The 20,493-nt window shown below is 41.8% G+C and overlaps 1 protein-coding gene across 3 annotated transcripts; it reads right to left on the bottom strand.

The window, feature by feature from the left end:
- Positions 1 to 422: 422 nt before the first annotated feature.
- ldb3b (LIM domain binding 3b) lies at positions 423 to 16,744 on the bottom strand. 3 transcript variants are annotated; one of them, XM_084341690.1, is made up of 10 exons: positions 16,612 to 16,743; positions 16,064 to 16,406; positions 11,144 to 11,295; positions 10,285 to 10,360; positions 6,384 to 6,406; positions 4,037 to 4,234; positions 3,522 to 3,545; positions 1,874 to 2,043; positions 1,738 to 1,774; positions 423 to 1,076 (listed from the first exon to the last, which is right to left on the bottom strand). In XM_084341690.1, exons 2-10 carry the CDS (start codon positions 16,157 to 16,159, stop codon positions 980 to 982), a joined length of 873 nt encoding a protein of 290 aa, XP_084197816.1. In that variant the 5' UTR covers positions 16,160 to 16,406; positions 16,612 to 16,743; the 3' UTR covers positions 423 to 979. The 3 variants fall into 3 exon arrangements, with proteins under 3 accessions (XP_084197816.1, XP_084197817.1, XP_084197818.1); XM_084341691.1 differs by lacking the exon at positions 16,612 to 16,743 and adding an exon at positions 16,567 to 16,589; XM_084341692.1 differs by lacking the exon at positions 3,522 to 3,545 and having other exon boundaries at positions 16,612 to 16,744.
- Positions 16,745 to 20,493: the final 3,749 nt, after the last annotated feature.

Below are 20,493 nucleotides of genomic sequence, written 5' to 3'. Positions count from 1 at the left end.
TGCCTCCTCTGGTCTACGATTTTGCGGGGAATCAGACCTGGTGTCAGGCATAACAAAAGAAAGATATCAAATCTTTCTTGCTGATGGTCTCATTTGCTTCTGTAGGTCATAAAGAGGCATCAGTATTAAATTAGGCAGTTAAAAACTCCTTGCTTGGGTCTGTCTTTTATATAATTCACTCATTAAACAGAAGCAGCTGTAATAATCGGCTCTCTTCTACCTCGTTGTGTGACTGTCCACGTCGCCACCAGCTAGTAACCAGTCATAGTAGTCTGTCAAAAGCTATCACACGCTCCTTCTGACTGACGATTGTCACTGCAAAGTCAAAACAGCCCCTCCGCCGTACCGACGGCACTAGAAATGACAGAAGATGTGACTCGTCGATGGAGGAACGATCGATTGTGACACAGTTCACTCAGGCGTTTGGTTTTAAGAAAACATTTATTCACATTGATATCGGTACATTGTTTGAGTGCATTTTTTTACATACATGTAGGTAAAATCTCTTTGTGTGTATTCGTCCTCGTGTGCCTCCTCACAAGCATGCTCAAAGTGTTAAAATTCATATTGTCGTGAATGCAGTTTGCTTTTTTTCATGTACTAAAAGAAACATCGTCAGTTCTTCATCTTCACTTGAATACTTATTATTTTTTGTACAATTTCCCCTTTTCGTTTAAGAGAGAAAGAACCCAAACAAACAGGAAAAACGAAGAGAAAGAAAAGAAAGAAAAAACCCAAATGCAAGATCAGGTCTTAGCAGCGGACGGACACAAGTTGACAGGTAATATATCGAGCGTATGAACACATAGCATTCTCACACTAACAGTTAGTATCTCACATTCTACTAATCTACGCTACAACACTATCTCACATTGCGGAGGAGTTTCCTCCCCCCTCCATAATTTATCCCCCTCTTCCTGTTATCTCCTGCGCTTTTGTCCATGTCCTCCTTTACATGTCCTCTCGCTCACGCTCCTCTTTATTCCTGGACGTTGAGGATCTGTGAGGACAGTCCTTGGTGCCAGTTCTTCAGCTTGGCGAAGCGAGGCCCCTTCACCTCTGACTCGAACTTATCTCTAATGGCGTGGGAGGCAGGAAAAGGTCGTTACATCAGGTCGTGTTTGAGATTTTAAGTAAGACAAGATCGTTGGTACCACGCTCATGTTTGTACAGTAAAGAGGAAGCTACTGCCAGCAGCTAAATAGCTTAGCTTAGCACAAAGAGTGGAAGGGTACAGCCTAGACGCTAGGTTTCTCCAAACCACAGATGTACATTAAAGGTGCAATACGTAAGACTTGAATTCATACAGTAGTAGTATATCAACCAAAATGACTGCTAACTGCTGCTAACTATATTATTTTTATACGTCTATGACTGTAGCTTTTGTAGCTTGTTAGCTCAGTTAGCCGTGCAGCTAGCCAGACCACCATGACGGAATTGGTGTTTACACAGCTAGCACAGGAGCTATGGACGGCTAGCTGGTTAGCATGCTAACTTCAGTAGATATCACATCCACATAATGTCAAAACTCTTCACATTCATGATTTTGGTTAATTTTTGAATGTTTTGAACTCTTAATTCTTACGTATTGCACCTTTAAGTGTGTACGTTTCGTTACACATCATATTATCATTTCTAATATTATAATAATATTAGGCTTTTTGGGAGCAGCCAGGCAAACTTAGAGGTATTTAACTACAAATACCCTCAAAGATCTCTCACTTTCTCCCATCTTACCTCGACCTCTGCAAGGCCTCCTCATCTGGGTCTTGCACTGTGTGGAGAGAAATGAACAAGAGGACTCGGTAAGGACTCACTGATGAAGAAGATCAACAGAGAGGGTAAGAAAGAAATGAAGAGTCGGTGTACTGACGGTATTCGGTGCCAGTGATGTGGGCCAGCATCCTGAAGCTCTTGGACTGCAGGTTGGCAGCACGACGAGCCCATTCAGACATATCCTGGGGTGTCTCTCCGGGCCTGATCACTGCCTGGTAAACTGGAGACGCACAGTCTACCACTGGGTCCTTGACAGGCAGAGCGCCGCTGCAGGGCAGAGAGACACTGTTAGAGCTCTGAGTGTGCAGCATGTGCTGGATATAAAGCCCACAAATGTAATAGATTCATCGTAATGTACTAAATGCCCAGAATGAACTATACATGTAATTACAACTGAAGAGATGTTACTGTCAAATCTGTGTGTGTATTTATTGTGTCTACCTCAAAAATGTTGTTTGCAGGTTCTGTAGAGGACGAGGCCGAGAGGGTTTATCACTAATAGTCCGGTGTACAAATGATCAGAAATGTGGTTTTATTGTCATTTTAATTGTTTTTATAGTATATATATTATAATATACCGACAAGTAAGGGAGGACTGAATCTGCTGAGATCAGAAAGAGAAAGAAAGAAAGAAAGAAAGAAAGAAAGAAAGAAAGAAAGAAAAGATGCCATTGAATTCATTAATTTATTATTATTAAATGTATTTATTTTAATTTTTTTTATGATTTTGGCAGTTTTCAGTCGTCCATAGAAGTAGTAAACATTAGCTGCACCTTTACAAGCTACAACATCACTGATGCTTAAATATTGATGCATCAGTAAATACAATCAAATTATTCTGCACCGTGAGCACTTTTACTTTTGGTATTTTAAGTAAATTTTGATGCTTATACTTTTCTTCTTTTTACAGTTTTATTTGAATAAAAGACTCAAACACTTCTTTCATCACTTCTTGTAGGGTGAGCACAAGTGGTATGCATGACTAAGTAATAAATTATAAGCTTTAACTTTAGTTTTTTCTGTAATTACAACCTTTATGTAATCAGATTTTATTTAATTATGGGCAGTTATTACATTAGGATCAATTATTGCATTTGTGTGTCTTTACACACAGTCTGTTTGTTCATCGTTCATCGCTGTGTCGTCCCACAGGTCCAGGTCGGAGGAGGAGCCTGTATGTTCTGTTGTGGTCCAGCAGATAAATAGAGGGAGTGAGTTTACACAGCAACATGACTGGAAAATGAACTTTTTTAGAATTTTTTAATACGTGTTAGAAAAAGGGAGTCAGTGCCGATCGGGCAGTACCCGTTTGAAAACCCGTGATTGGATACTCAGAACATTCCCATGCCATGACATCAGGTTCCCGAGGCTGTGACGATGCCATAGGCTGCTTTATTGAGAGGAGGACTCCAAGAAATCAAAGTAATAAATTAAAAAACACCGTTAAACACTCTCACACTTTGGTCAAAGTACTTATACTGTAAGTACTTCCACACACGTAACCGAGTCCACGTTGGCCTCCTGGTTAGTGAGTTTGTCCATCAGACGCCTTGTTTTTGACACAAAACACCTCAGAAATACATGAAAGAGTTAAAAAAACAGACGCTTTTAAAGTATTTTAGGTGGGATTTTAGTTGATGAGACACGTGGAGCGATGCACAAGCTGTTATGAAATCATGAGACAAAAGGAGACACGTGTAACGAGGAAGAGGTGGGATGGAAAAAGGAAGCGCCGCTGTACTTACGCCAAGGGGGAGCCCGCCTCCTCACTGACGTCACGACCAGGAAGGAAGGATGGGGAGGGATGGGTGGAGGACGGCACAGGTGTGGTTGGTTGTTTTTTTTGTGGATGGAATGAGGAAAGGAAAGTGGGTGAAGCAGGAGTACGAACACAGACAACATGGAAAAGCCCCGGGCGTACAAGAGTAGACATCCCGAGTGGTCGCAGCGAAGGCTAAAGGTTGGCTCATATGTCCAAATGCTGCTTTTTGGTAAGGAGTAAACATCTTTATTGGGACTGTAGTTTTTTTTTTCTGGATATCTCAAAACCTTTGCAAACAAAACAACAAATCCATCTGCATCTTTCGATACCGTTAGCAGTAAATGAGGAAGTGTGTTTTTTAGCAATTTGGGTGAACCAACCCTTTAATTCCTCAACACGCCGGCCGTTTGATCAGTGTGATGTGATGTCAAGTGTGAGTGGAGGGAGAGAGAGCATTAATAGACTAGAGAGGGGATCAGCTGGGCTGTATGACCTCACCTGTCGTGTCCCTTAGCCTGCGACTGCCCTGCAATGGCGTCCATGATGGCGTCCTGTGAGTACATGCTGATTGGTGTGTTGTACTGGGCGTGAACAATGGTGGCCTTTCCGCCCGGACCCTTCACCTCAATGGGCTTGTGGGTGGACAGGGCCGAGTCTTTCAGAGCTATGGGGTTGAAGCTGGGGGTGTACTCCACACTGTCAGTGTCGGGGGTCGGAGGTCATAGGTGGGGAGGTATCAGGTGCAGGGGTGGAGATGAGAGGTTAGCAGGTGAGGGAGAGGAGAAGGGAAAGAAACGACAGAGAAAGCACCGAAGTGAAGGAAGGAATCTGGGTCAACATGTAGTAAAACTACTGACAGACAGGCAGAGCTGTTGTACCGCTCAATTACTGCTTTTAGAGAGACTCAAAGTGTGAACACTCAACCGGAAAGACCAAATACACCTCACACCACAAGGAGCTGTGTCCCAGGTCCAAACTAAAGACAAATATGAATCAAAGATGTCGCCAAACAGAAGTTTTCAAAATATATAATCATTAGGAGGCATGTTAATTCCCCTGATAAGGCATGAAAGAGAATATGATTAAAAAACAGAATTAATAGCATAAAATTCAGAGTGACAAGTTAAATGTTGTTTCCAAATTTGAAGACAGTTTTTTAAAAGATTATTTTTCAGTGTTTGATTCTGGGACACAGCACATCTGGTCAAACATCAAGGTTCGTCCATCACAACTTCATCACTACAGTCCAATGACTGCAAGCTTTTACTTATTGTAAACACAATGAGTCAAGCTGACATACCGGTCCAAAGAAACCCAAACATGCTAATATTTAAAACAAACAGGCCAAGTCAGACTACTGCTCACAAAGAAACACACACACGGACTGTTTTGCCATCACACAGAAATATACTGTAAATCCATTCATATTCACAAAATGAATATGGAAGCACGAGAGGACCAGCAGAGGTGGAAAACACATGGTGATATAAATGTGGACTATGAGTTCAACATTAAAACTTAAGAAAAAATAAGCAGTATTAAAAGTATAAGCTCATAATTATACTCAGAGTCAAATCTAAAAGCTACGAAAAACTATTTACGGTTCTTTCAAATTGTATTTTTGTGAAAGCTGATGCGTAGTACTCCAACTAATCACAATTTCAGAATATTCCCCTTTTGACAGCATGCCCTTAAATTGGCATGGACTCCACAAGTTTGTATTTCATCTGATGACTCATGTTATCCCAGCATGATCGGACAGCTTCTGGTGATGCCCCACAATGCTTGGCTTTCTTTATAAATGTTCAATGGGGTTGAACATTTGTGGACTTGTGGAGTCCATGCCAGCTCAAGGGCTTGCTGCCATTAAAGCATAAAGTGTAATTACTAAAAACATCACAAGAAACTTTGTTGAATATGGTCAAATCATGCTGGGATAACATGAGTCATTGGGTTTTATACAAACTTGTGGAGTCCATGCTAGCTCGAGTACAAGCTGTCATTTAATCAAAAGAAGGCGATACCAAAAAGACTGAAGATATTTTGAACCTCATGTACAATTTTCAAAGATTCAACTTCAACTTTTCTTTTTTTTAAATGAGTGAATGAAAAAGAAGTATTTTGACGTGTGGTCCCTGCTGCACATGTACTACTAGTTACTTGACAGATATTTTGCAAAAAAATTAATTAAAAGTTCATAAAATTAGCCTAAAATAACCGCGATTACATGGAGTACTATTACTTGAGCAAATACAATACATATTAACACAGTCACCTGAGCTGGCATGGACTCCACAAGTCCACCAATGTTCAACCCCATTGAACATCACAAGAAACTCTGTGGATCACTGTCAAACCATGCTGGGACACATGAGCCATCAGGTTTTATACAAACTTGTGGAGTCCATGCCAGTTTCAGTACATGCTGTCATTTGGTCAAAATAGGGAGATACCAAATACTAACATTTGATATTGATTTTCTGAAATTCATGGACATTTTTGAGAGATTAAACTTTTCACTCCAATTCTTAAACATATACGAAGCGTTCTCAGGCTCTTTTTGACCGTCCTCTAAATGTAGTGAAGTATAAAGTACATATACAAGTACATGATACTTTCCACTTCTGGGGACCAGATGCTGTTAATAGCATGTCTTGGATTTTCAGCCACTAGTTATTATTACCTGAAGAAACAAACGACCAACACACTCAATAAGCTGTTGCAGTTATGTTGAAGCTCCAGTTCAACTTCATGTGATCAAAATCACGAGAGACAAACACGAATGCGCTGCCTACGGACGTATACTTCATGCACATTATATACAGAGAAACACAACAATACTGACTTTGCAGCTGTGTTTGCGATAACCTGAAAACACCAGAGAGGACGGACAGACGGACAGAGACAGAGAAGAAAGAGAAGACGATGAATCACCACAGGTATTTCGGTGATAACAATGGCAGTGTGTGTTTGTAGGAAACTATCCTGCTACAGGGCTATGCTGTAATCCCTTATACAGGTTAGAATAGCAGCTGTTTGTCATCACTGGGATATTTCCCAGCTTCCCCTGCATCATCAGGAGTGACTGACAAGAGCACAAGTGTCTCAATCACATGACACAGGACGAGGACACATTTAGCACAGAACAGCCACAAATACACACGACTACACAAACACAACACCTGATCCACTTATGTCAAGACTGCGGCTGATGCATTTAGACAAAAGCGAGCTGACGGCAGATGTGTGGTGGCACCGCACTTCAAAGCTTGCGTACGGTGTAGCTATGTAATGTATTTACTTTTTATCGCTTTTATCAAGTTTTGCGTCCGGCAGATCCTGTTGAACCAGTTGTGTGGTCAACAAATGCCATTAAAATAACGATTTATGATCTACGAGCTTACACGAAATATCTTTCCTCCAACCATAAACTAACTTTGGAGAAAACAACGGAAAATAAAAGCAATGAAATCAGTTTTACTTGAAAAAAACCCCCCTCAATTATTATTATTACAGTTCCAGTATGTGGGATTTAATGGCATCTACCTTTGAGGTTCAGAGTGCAACCAACTGAATACGCCTCGCTTCAATATTAAAGTCTCATTCTAAGGTAAGGAAAACAATAATTCTCAGTTTCAGATGATTAATCGCTAATGAAAACCATTTTTTTTAAAATCATAATCCATAATTGTGAATAGTATATTCAATTTCTGCTGATAGATCCCGTGAATCCTGCACACTTTGCCTTTAAATCATTATGTTTTGGTCGCATTCTTGCCGACAAAGGCCGAAAAAGGGCCGCTAAAGAACAAGCGATCTTCCTAAATGGGCTGGAAACGCTTGCCAGGCCAAAATTGGACATTTACAGTATCTTGTGCGTCACATGTTTATTAAATTATTCCTTTATTCCAATCACAGTGCAAGGAATCATAGAGTTCGACTATTTAAAGGGTTTAAATCATAAACTAGCAAGTAATTTCTGTCTGGTTTAATCAACTCTAGTGTGCAGCGCTTTCAATTCTCGACTGTGGAGGTCAGACAGAAGCGGTACGTTAATGTTGATTCATTCCCGAAGGCTAATCAGGTTCAACCTATGTGCTCCCTTTCTCTGCTCTTGCTGTAAGTGTCAGTGTGTTCGGTTCCTCTGCCGTAAAGGGCAGAGCTACACATAAATCAGCTGGCAGATTGGTCCGTACAGTACACGGATGCGTTCGGGGGGTACAGTATTTTAAAGTGGAACGTGCTCTGCGGTGACTCACACGTGAGACATCTCCCCACAGAGAACGGGGGGAGCTATCTCAGGTTTGGCGAGGGGGCATCCAGGGGATTCAGGACGATGGCGTGTAACCAGAGCGGAACATTCCATGACCATCAACAGCTGCTCTCTGCTCAGTGTGTGTCTGTGTGTGTGTGTGTGTGTGTGTGTGTGTGTGTGTGTGTGCCAGAGCCTCCATGAGGTGGGGCCCCCGGCATGATACGGCCGCCATCGTCCTGCGATCAGCCGGAGCACGTTTTCCGACACCTGACTTACCCTCGGCTACAGAGGGGGAACGCATCAGCGAGCACTGATACTGGACGTGAGATCGTGCCCTTTATTAACACCTGTCAAGTATTTCATGGCTGAGGCGTCACCCTGACTCTAAACTAACACCGTGCCACTGAGGACGGTTCGCTCAATGGCCACGGTTTGACTCATGAGCTCAGTGAGTACATCTAGTTTGGCACTTGAGCCCGGACAAAGGTGACCAAAGCCTTTTTTTTGATTCGTACTTCAAAAATAACCTGGTAAAAAAATCCTGTTTTTGACAGCGTCACTCAACTGGAAAGTGTAATATCAATGGTGCTTTTGTATTTTTATTATTGTCAGAAAATCCCCAAACCAGCAGGCAACAGATCCAACTAACAAATATTGTTCGTGTTATTAAAGTCTGATTTTATTATGTTGTGACATGTTCCTTCATTGCGATGAACGGGAGCGCGGTGGTTTATTTTGAGTCCATCTCAAACACACCGTCCTGCTGCTAAGAGCACCAAATGTGTATTCATCCGCGACTGAAAATAGTCCTCAACCATTACCTCTGTTTGAATGCTTCTTTAGGAAATTACTGGACCTTCAAAAAGTTGTACGTCTCCAGTAACAAGTGGGTAGAGAAGTCAGAGATTATTGATGGATGGATCATTTATTGATGGTTTCAATAGAAGACAATAAGTGTTTGCTTTTTTTCCCCCTTGGTCCATCAGTAAGTTTCTGTTTTGGTCGTACAATTGAAAAAATTGGGCACCTGTGTTACAGATATAACAATTAATCAAGTAGTCAAGAAAATCATTGTTAGCTGCAGCTCATTTTTTTCAAAAAACAGCAGAAAGTGTATAGTTTGAAATCATTGTGACTGAGAGCCACGCCGACTCTTCTGTAGCAACAAATCATCACCTTCTTGCAACCTCGCCAACAAATGAAAAAACACCAAAAAAGCTTTGCAAGCAAGTCTGTGGTTTTCCGGGGCAAAAACAGGATTTAAAACTCTGTCCCGGGCATTTTGCATTTGCGACAGCTGGAAGATAAAAAGCCTCAAAGAGGGAAATCAGTCAGCTGAAGCAGCAGAAAGACTTCCTGAAAAAGATTTTTTGCAACATCATCCCCCTGGCTTCATTTTGATTTCGCAGTAAAAGAGTCGGGATCATTCAGAAGAACTTAGCTCATTCATATCCTCGTCTAACCACTGTCCACTTTTACCTCACTTTATTTTGAACCACACGGCATTTGAGTCATTCGAGCGGAGCGTCGAGGACGGTCGACCTTTAGTAGAGTGCCTGAGATCAGCCTGTGTCAAAGATCCCTACATGACCCTGTAGTCTGATCACCTGCCGTCCTGTTACGTGGAGTCCAGCCAGGTACATACAGTATGTTTGTGTGTACGCTCCAGAAATAGTGCCACGTGTGGGAGGGATGAATGCTGGGAAAGTTCTGAGCATACTTTCTCATCACGGTCCTGTTAATGTGAGGTTAAATGGGGACAGTGCTTCATTCCTCCAGAGTGGAAAGCAGTGCTGTAGCTACATTTGTTAAGTCAGGTTTGTGGTTTTTTTTGGGGGTTTCCCCTGAAGGAGTTAAATCTTCTCTAAGCGTTACATAACTGGAGGTTATTTGTCACTTTGGCAACCTACCCCAGCGACGAAACTCCCCTGGAAGCTGCCGGCCCCTCTCCTAACTTTCCCTGCATCAGCACCATTTCTCTGAGAGTTTCGGGAGAGTAAAGGCCGATTGGGGAATTGTACTGCCCCAGCCGGCCGGGTGGAGACGATGCTGAGGAGGCAGGAGCTCTGACGGGAGTCGACGGGAGCTCTGGATCTCGTTTAGAGACCTGGACGAGATTCCCTTTGGAGAAAGCTTCATCTAACTCCTTAGAAAGACGAGAAGGGGTCAAGGTAGAATGTTTGAATAGAAAGTGAAGTGAGAGTGAAGGTGTCAGCTTGTTTTGTCTTCGTCTTTTTCTTTCATTTGGTTGATGGTTTTGGTTGTCTGACCTCTGACCCCTGCACAGGGCTCCCTGCAGCTGCACTGTGAGAATCTGACACTAGAGGGCAGCAGGACACTGTCTTATTCTCTCAGTATGACAAGAGGACAAAACAAATATCACAGACATACATACAAACATGAAATATTACACAGATATACTTTATGTGTTTGCATGGATTGTGTTGGAGTTGTTTTGATTTGTCTCTTCTTGCTGTAGGTGTGTTGGTACCTTCTGGTGGGGGATGACTGGCATGGGTGAGTCCATCCTTGGAGTTGCTGTGGGAACTGGTGCAGGGCGTCTTGATCTAAGGATAAAATAATGAAATATAACTTTAAAATATGCTATCGCTTTACATTTTTAAGATATTTATCCCAAAACGGGAAAAAAACAGCTATTAATAAATCATGACCACAATGAAAGCAACACCTGTGGCCATGTTCCAGTCCAGTCACCACGGTAAAATGTTGGCAGTTGATGTTTCTGCAAACCACTGATGTGTTCACATTTGTTCGTGTCATAGGCTACGTACCGTACTGGCATTTCTACAATATGTGTCACATCACGTTAAACGTTTATGACCTGATTCTCGCATGTGGAGGTGGAGGGGGTGGTGCTGTACTGTAGTTACAGTTACAGGGGAGAAGGCTGCCAGCAGCTGTAAGTGTGAAACCACTGGATTTATTTGACGAGGGACCGCAGCGTGTCAACAATTACGAGCAGGACAACACTGGATATTTTGATGGAGACCTCGGGACAGTTTCCAGCAACAAAAACAGATATATTGATGAGAAGTCGGGACATCTCCAGCTGTGTTTTATTGCAACGTATTGCAGATATTTCTGATGAGAAGTCAGGACATCTCTAGTGTGTTTGTGATATCAACAGATATTTTTGATGAGGTGGTTTTTGTGCCTAAACCTTACCAGATCATAAGCACACAGTGTCAAAACATAAAATAAAAAGTTTTACTTAAGGCATAAAGAAATGTAAAGTTTGATCTTATCTGTGGTTTTGCATGAACATACCAAATTAGCTTCTGCATCATCTACTAAAATGCTGCTTTGGTGTAAGTGTGCTGGTTATTTACTTCAGCATGGTGAGTGACAGTTTGCTGGTGGCACACTTGATCTTGTTCTGGGCCTCCAGGTGCGTCATCCCCTCGGTGCTGACCCCGTCGATGGCTGAGATGATGTCGCCCTGGGCCAGGCTGCCCCCCACCGCCTTGCTGCCCGGAGTTATCTATGGAGGGGGTCAACAGAGAAGGTCACGCTCGCAGCACTGACGAAAAATTCCTCAGGGAACTTAAAAAACATATGCAGTTACACAAACATATGCATCACAGATTGGGTGGATATTTATGAATGCTGGGTTCATTGTGGAAAAAAAAGAAAATTGAATTAGTTTGTTCATTTGACAGTTTCATTTTTTTCCTCTTGAGATGTAGCGTCTCGCTCCACACGGTTATTTATGCTGTGTGTGTGTTGCAGCTCAGTAAATAAGCCTTAAAGGTAGAGAGGAGATAAGCTGATGAAGCAAAATACACTAATCCATCAGCTCTGCAGATGAAGGGCTGGATAACATTTCTGTGTTGAGTTGATCAACAGAGTGGAACCGCATTTTATCTAAGAGTCTAATCAGTCTCCTCTGCTGCATATTAAGTCTCTCCAGCTCTGAAATGAGTAAAAGAGGCAGGATTTATGGCAACAAAGCCATGATGAGTGCAGGACAGGGATGTAAGTTGTAGCTCAAACTGTTTTTAAATATGTACAGAAAATATTAGACTCTCCAAAGTACAGTAGCACAGCCTTGTGTCCAATGACGACTGTTTGTGGAAGCAGACTTTGGGCATTTCAGGTGGATGCTGAACAGGTTCCTGATCCACCTGTTGGTTTCAGCCATCAGCCATGGGAAATATTCACGTAACTGTTGTTTATTTGTAGTGTTTTAACAGTTTAAGTAACCTCATCGTGGATGACGTATGCACACGTGACATGGAAATGACTATGAAGTCGTCTGAAACAAAAATACTACAGAAAAGTATTTTAATCCCAAATTCTGGAGTATCTTGAAAGTGTTATCCACCTTGTTGCTAGCCCCTAGCGAGCTGATGGGACTCCCTAAAAACTTGGTATTGTATACCAAGTTTACCTTTTGGAAAGTTATGTCTTTATGTGATATGGTATAAAAATGCTCGGTAACAAAAACAGTTCTGTGATAAGCTGGCAGAGTTTGTGTGATGAGAGTTTTGTTTCATGGCTTTTTACTTTAAGATTTAGTGAATTTATTGTTTAGATTTGAGACAATATTTCCACTTTTCAGTCGTAGTTTGGTCAGATGTAATAAAAATGCTTTCATGTTCTGGATTTAAATGTTTAAATCAGGATTTACTTTTGGTTTTATAGGGACAGGACAGGACAAACAATGATTTGATGTGAGCCGACGAGAACGTGCATCAAGGTCCACAACACTCGACGTAAGGCGCCGCCCCCGTGTAAAATACCACGTTTTTAGGGATTCCTCTTGACCGATGCCGGCATTTTCCTAAAGCGTTCCCACAGCGATTGGTACGGTGCATCCTTCATTCATGAAAATTTAGCTTAGCAACGCTCAGCCCAACGACACGTTTTTCAACTTTCAGTCACATTTTGACCTTCATCCGAATCCTCTTTCTCCTGGATTTTACCACAAAGCCCGACTTAAACTCCACAGAGAGGAGGTTTAAGCGGGCCCAGAGGCCTGGGGCACACAGTATTGGGTCTAAGCTTACAGTCAACTCGTTAAAGAGTTAAAAATAAGCAGCGCTGTTGATGCTTGCCTGGCTTCACTGCGATTGACCCCGCTGAGCCCCCCCCCAGACACACACACACACACACCTGCTACTGACATTCACACACAGAATCTTTTTCTTTCTATTTACATCAAATAGAAATCCACATTTTTACCTACAGCGTCACCACTTTACACAACATAATGTTCTCTCTACTCTTTTTGTCTCTTCTACATTTGTCCTTTTTGAATTACAGCTATTACGCCGCTGTGTGTCGAAGTGTGGGCGGAAAGCAGAGTTGCAGGAGGAGGCAGGAGAATTATTTCTGCACGGCTGCCTCCGAGTAATCAAACACATATGCAGAGACGTGACATCCCCCTAACGCTCTGCCTCACGTGTTGCATCAAACGCTTCGGACAAAGCAGACGAGAAACAGGAAATGGATGCGAAGACTTGAATCCTCGAAAATTGGATGTTAATGAAAGAGCAACACTGGGAGTTTTCTTTGCCTCCATGTTTTATGTCTCAACACGTGTCTTATCAACATGGCGGCCAATCACCAGAGAGCTGTTTTTCATCCGTTCACCTCTAAGACAGCATGTACGTCCGCCTTTATTTCATCCCGCGAATAGTCACGTAAGAAATCGCAGGGCAGCAGATAAACAGCTCGCCGTGTCACATATTTAATGGCCAGCGCTTCAACTTGGCGAACAACACGTAATGAACACGGCCCTCATTCCTCTTTCTTTTCTTAGCAGGAGCAGACAGAAATCCAAACCGTGGCGGTGTTACGTCAAACTGTAATGGCACCCCGAGTTGTCAGGCTGCAGTGTTTTATGTTAACCTGTCAGATCCCAACATGACCACAGGATGAACACAAATCCAATGATACAATGTCACGCCGGCTGCGGATCAAAGCTCCCCCCCGGCTGCCTGAGACCGGGATCAGAAGACAATAAACTAACAGATTCCTGCAGCTGTGAATCAATACAACGCAGGCTGAGCATCAATCAGGACTGAGGAATGACGGAGCTGGAGCTCTGCTCAGGTGAGCCTCATCTCCTCCTGAATCTATCAAACCCTCCATCCGTCCGCTCGCCTCGCAGCGACGAGACGCGTCCAAAAGGTGAAACCATAAGCGAGGAATAAAGCTTACTAAAGGTAACACAAGCCGCCCGTCAGTCCCCTCACGTCTTTCCCGTCCCCCCCACCCACCTCACTCTCTCTCCATCCATCCATCCATCCACCTCTCCTCCGGCGCTATTTAAAGGAAACGCTGTAAATACACCAGCAGTCCTGCCAGTGAGGGGCAGAGACGCCCAGTCTGTGCTGCAGAAGTTAAAACAAATTCATTTGCAGTTTGTGGACACTTTTTCTTAAATTTATGTGCACACTGTAAAATCAAGTTTCAAAATCTACCGTGTACTGATGGTTGAGGATGCTTTAATGCACAAATGAGTTCTTATCGTAACTTAATTTTATCTAATAAATCGCTCGTCTGCTTTTCTTTGCGACAGCAGCAACAAGTCTTAAACTCTGCAAATCTTAAATAAAAGTATTAATACCACCGAGTAGAAATACTCTCAAGTAAAAGTCGTGCATTTGAATTTTTTACTTTATAAAAGTACTAAACTATTAGTATCAAAATATTCTTAAAGTACCAAAATACATAGTACTCAGTGTGCAGAATGACATATTACAAAAAAATGTGTGTAATGTAATTATATTCTTTGACTTTATGCAGTTTATCTGTTGGTACACTGTAAACTTTACTTGTTAGATCGAGGTTGTACAAGCTTAAAAGTTTTGACAACTTAAAATATTAGTTTGCTTTACTTTAATTTTGAGGTAATTGGTTTCCTCGTTTATTTAGTTTTTTAAGTAGAGACACTTTACCTTTTTTTTTTTACAGTGTAGCTTGTGAGTTTCCCCTCTGGGATCAATAAAGTTTTATCTTAATGTGTAATATTACATCGTAATTCATTTGTTGATTGTGTTTTGTATTAAAGTAAATCTGAAAAAAGTAATGAGTACATGAAGTTGTCAAGTAAACTCTGAATTATTCGCTGTAGATTTTAAAAGTTGACTTTAGTTTAAAAAGAAAAAGTCATGAAACAGAAACCCTCAGAACGATCGAGTAAAGACTTTTACATTTAAGTTGTACGAGTTAAAAAGTTTTAAAAACTTAAAATTATTCGCCTACTTTACTTTGAGGTAATCGGTTTCCATGATTGTTTTGAGATTTTACAGTGTGGTGACGCAGAAGTGTAAAGTAGTGCAAGCACCTCAAAATTGTACTTAAGCTAAGTATTTGAGTAAGTGTACTTAGTTACTTTCCACCATTGGCTGAAGTAAAGTAATTTCTTGTGATTTCAAGATTTTGTGATGTAATCGAAGATCAAGAAAACTAACAGCGGTTAAAAGTCGACGAACGCGGCACCAACTCGACTCCAGTGAAACTATTCCAGCCTTTCGAGTGCTGCTCTATTCTAGAAATCTCTCTGGAGATTACATGTGAGCCTCCCTGTCATCATCACGCACAGCAACATTACATAATCACTGCTCACACACGCACACCTGCGCACGCACGTAGCGCACGCACATACAGTACGCACATGCGTCCATACAAGCTCGATGAAGTTTGAACATGCAACGAGATACTTTTCAGGAGAAGGTTTTCAGATATCCGGGCGGTGTGAAGGAGTGAATTTTACAGTCGGAGGTCGTGACATGAAGCTGCTCCACTTCGAGAAGTTACACTGCAAAAACTCAAAACGTTACCAAGTATATTTGTCAAAATATCTCATTAATATGAGACACAGTTACCATGAGACTTGTTTAAAGCCCGTTTTTACTTGTTGCAACCTTTTACGATCAGGTTTTCACTGGTTTCTTAATTTTGCTTCTGAAGCAGCATTCTTTCCAGCGATGATGTGACCTCAACGTCTGAAAAAACTCCAGTTTGCAATCAAATTTTTGTTTTTACTGAGACACATTCACGTATTTTAACTTGCAAATCATCGAAATGTTGCTTATGTGGATGCTCGAGCTGGAAAATGTGACAGAAATGAAGCTTTTTGACGTCGGTGTTTACATTTTTGTGCATCGTGTGTGCTTTTCTTAAAGGCCGTTATGCTTTGCTCTGATTTGTGTGCCACCTCGTCAATGTCACATATTCTTAATATCTTAGATGCTTTGACGCAACAAAATGTCAGCCTGTGAGGGCAGCTCTGTCCTTACCCTGGAGATGGTGAGTGGCATGTTGAAGTCCTTCCCTCCTTGTAGTCTGAAGCCCCACGGAGCGGGGCCGTTCAGAGTCACTGTGTACGTACTCATCTTCGGTTAAACGTCAACACTCCTCCTGCTAACAAACTCCCGCTGGCTGTGTGGTTTCTCCTCCTGCTCGGCGTGCCCTAGTCCTCACGTCCTCCCCTGCTATCCTTTTCGTCCCGCCTCGGTTGCTCGCTTCTCCTCCAGCAGCCCTACAGTCTCTCCACGTCTGCTCCCAGCTCTCAGGACAAACACCCTTGGGTAGGTGGTGGTGGAGGTGGTGGTGGTGGGTGGGTCAGGTGCTGCGGAGCGTCTGTGACACAAACACACAAGTGGAGGCACACGCACACACACACACACACACACACACACACGAACACAGATGCTAATGAAAGAGACTGGAGGGTCAAGCTGAGCCACAACAAAACCTACCTCGAAGTCAAAGACTCAGATTTAACAAAGTGCAAACTCACAAATCAACTTTAAACTTAATTTTGAGATAGAGAGGAGTTCCTTGCCTGCAGAGTTGCCGAGGGTGAGGGACACACAGACTAAGAATAGCCGAGGTGAGCAGAGACACAGGGGCCCGGGCCCCTTATAAGGCCTGTAACACGAAGCCCCAGAATGCTTCACTGTCGATTCACATCGCCAATATAGACCCCTCTGACTGCAACACATTCTCCCTCTCTCTCCCTCCCTCTCTTAGCGCTATCACTTCATGCTGCTCGCACCCCATTATCCGTAATCAGTGTTTGTGCACTGATGTCAGTTGCTTTTCAGTCTCGCAGCCTTTCGTTCTGCCCGAGTAAAGGAAACAATAAATTACCCAGCGCCGATTCCCAAGAAACACCCCCCCACTACCGCTGAGCTGCCGGCTCTGTGTTTGTGTGTGTTTGTGATACGGATACAATTCAATTAGCACACAGCTGTTAGCGTTGTGGTGATAGACTATTTTTGTGAATATTAGTCACACACACCTTGAAACTGAGATGTTCGTTCACATTATTCTAAATATCGAAAAAGACACAGGAGATAGTCTCTGAGCCAATTAATCAATCAAGGCTGCACCGACAGCTAGGCCATCATTCGACTATAACATCTTGATTATCAAGTTCTGTTCTCATAAGAAAAACAACCACAAAAGTCGAAAATGAAAGCAGCATGTGTTTGTTGTCCCGTGGCGACCCCCGGTGGCTGTTGTAATTACTACAGCTGCAAAGGAGGAAGTGAGGAGAAGAAGCATAAAGAGTAAAAAGTCTGTGAATGGAGGTCGAGGATGGATGTTGGGTTAAACAAGCGCGGGACTTTCATTCAGGAGACTGTCGTTGGTCTCCAGCAACGGGCGTGTTGTTTTGGGAGATGTTGACAATCTTGTTTGTTTACGTAAAAGGATCAAGAACTTCTGGGGCCTCGTCATCTCATTGGCTGTTTGATGCATCAATCATTTGGAGGCTGGCATGTGAGCGGCTCAGGAGAGAGTCACATAAAGACACACACTCATAAAAGCACATGGTGGAGTTTTCTTCCCAGCAACGTGACGGATAACAAGCATGATTACGCACCAGTCAGTGATCTTTGTCGCTCTTTCTTTGTGTGTACATCACACGATTGCATATGTGTACACACACACACACACACACACACACACACACGCACACACAGAGTGGCCATTAGAGAGCCTGCAGCCCGGCTAATGTAGTATAAGCTCACACAGATTGCTAAAAGATTGGGCGCACTGTGGCACAGAGAGGTCAGAAGAAGACGGAGACAGAAGAAGAAAACTGTTCACCGAAATCAAATACTGTCAGACAACAACAAAAGTCTGTGTTTGTCCGGAGGTGAAGAGCTGACGTAGCCGTGGAAGCAGCAACATATGTCGGAGATTGAGGGAAAAAATCCAGCAGAACAACACAAGAAACCAGAACTGCCTCCTCTTTTCAAACGTTATCTCTTCTCTTCTGTTGTTCTGTTACATTCAGTTTTTAAACTACAGTATTTCTCATTGTTCAACATATTTGAAATGATTATTTGTTTCCAATTATTTGTTTCTGTTTCATTATTATTCGTCACTTTTTGTTGACTTTCCAGTGGTATAATGTAACTAAATGCATTTACTTAAACACTGAAGCCTGCAGATTTGAGTTTCTCCTAATTTACTTGAGTATTTCTATTTAGTATTTTATTTTGGACTTCATACTTCACAACATTTCAGAGGGAAATATTACACGCATGTTAAAATCGCATTTATCTACAGAAATCAATCAAATTACCTCCAGTACAAGCGACTACCACAGGAAAATGCTGCTCAAATTTAAAGGGGCATGTCCTTGCACAGTGAGTACTTCAACTCTACTTTTAGTTTGCAGGAGAATTTCCCTGTTACAGTAATGCTACTTATTATTACTCACTAATTATACCTACATTAAACCTGTAACGACATGCTTTGGCAATAAATTACATTTATATCAATAAAATAAAACTGACTCAGAGAGTGAGACCAAATTCAGACGCTAATGACGGGAGCGACTGAATAATCTCTTTGCATCTGTCTCCACTTACACCTTCGATTCATGCAAACAGAGTACCGACTCTCACCTCTGCAGGGCGCCATAGTTCTGCAGCGAGGCCTTATCAGGTCAAACAGCATGCAGGACAAATGTCCTTTTGCTCCCTGACATGTTGGACGGATATGACCTCCGCTAATGCCAGTCTGGTATCTGACATCAGGATGTTCCAGCTGTTATCTGCTGTGCTGGAATGGATCTACTCCGTTCAGGGAAACTGACCTAATGATTTATGAAAATATCGGCCAGTTGACACTGATGGAAATATGATGCATTAGAGTCTCCAGTATCCACAATCATTACGGTGCTGCGTACTGATGTGTGTGTGCGTGAATTTACATGTTCAAGATTAATTTTGTTATGGTCAGCGTGCAAAACAACGAAAACAGCAAAGCAAATCCCTGAGCTAGGTAGAGCAGAATATAAGATAATAGTTATAAATGATATTAATAGTAAAGTAGTAATAAACAAATGTAATAAAATATGTAATTTTCTGCACATATTAATACAATAATCTGCTTTAGATCCAGATTATTGTCCGATTGCTAGTGATGCATGTAGGGCAAAGTGCACGTAAACAATATGCTACATCTATTACAGATTATTGTATGTGTAAATACATGTTTGTGCAGAACAAGATGGAGTTTAGTTTTTTGTCCAAAAAAAAGATTAAAAACTTAAAAATCACGTTTTTATTTAGAAGCAAAGACAACTGATGAATGGATGGTGTTAAGCACTGAAGGAAAGTTTAACGTAGAGCTGAAATGATTAGTCCAATAATCAATCAATCAATGTAAACTTAATCGACAGCAATTAAGTTAATCGATTTAACTCATTATTAAGCAAAAATGACAGAAATTAAATTGTTGCATCTTTTGAAATATGAATATTCTTCTTTGTTTTGCTCTGAATCTCCAAAAGTTAGTTGTTACAGTTGTTTGACTCATCTAGATCCTCAAAAAAATTATAAATAAATTCAAGCTGAAGTTCCTACAAACTCTTCTTTCCAACGACAGATTTCAGAGACCTGTGTTAAACAAAGGATCTTTTTATTTAACAAGTAGGAATCATTTCCTTAATGTTGTCAGACACCGTCACCTGTCAGTGGACACAAACAGCACTTTGAGTGGACGTAACTTTGGCGGTCAGCGTTGCCCCCAAAGGATCACGTTGCAGCTCCGTCGCGACCACCAGCTGAGGCGATCTACTGAACCGATTCCAAAACTTTTGGTAAATATGAGTCATTTACACACCAGGACGTGTAACTAACGGGGGCGCGGGTTAATAAATACCAGAATTTCCCTTTAATGCATGGCTTAGTTCAAGCACACAGAATTTAAACCATTTTTATTTAGAAAAATAAATAATAACAACACAAAACATTTTGTACAAAGAAAAACAAAATCAACATGAAACCATCACTTCATAAAACATCACTTCAATAAAGCAGAAATTTCATATATAACATTATGTATTTGTTTCGTCATAAATCCAAAACTTTTAGCCATTTATGTCATTTTGTACATTCATTGATGGGTGTTACTGCAGGACAGATGAGCAGCAGTGGGAATGCATCAACCCTTCGTCGCTCTCGTTAGCTAAGACTCTAATTTGATCATTTAACAAACATAACAGTGACAGATTTAAATCGACGCGTGAACACTTATTACAATCATAGTCAATGATGCAGCAATCTTAGGAATCTGAAAGGGAACTGCAACGTACAAAAGTGGAGGAAAAAGAGCTTTTGGAAACGTGAAGATAAAACATGAAGCAGCTCCGTGTGTCTCATGAGGTCGACGATCACAATCCTGAAACCGCAACTCTCATAACGGT

The sequence above is a fragment of the Pagrus pagrus genome, assembly GCF_965226575.1.
Source record: "Pagrus pagrus genome assembly, chromosome: 21".
Taxonomy (NCBI): domain Eukaryota; kingdom Metazoa; phylum Chordata; class Actinopteri; order Spariformes; family Sparidae; genus Pagrus; species Pagrus pagrus.
Note: the sequence above shows the minus strand (reverse complement) of the source record. Positions and strands in the feature narration are given on the sequence as shown.

Coding starts and splice junctions, on each gene's coding strand:
- ldb3b (XM_084341690.1), bottom strand. CDS start 16,159: ATGAGTACGTACACAGTGACTCTGAACGGCCCCGCTCCGTGGGGCTTC. Junction 3,546..4,036: donor CAGGCTAAGGGACACGACAG/GTGAGGTCATAC, acceptor TCGTGACGTCAG/TGAGGAGGCGGGCTCCCCCT. Junction 1,077..1,737: donor GAGGCCTTGCAGAGGTCGAG/GTAAGATGGGAG, acceptor CCACGCCATTAG/AGATAAGTTCGAGTCAGAGG.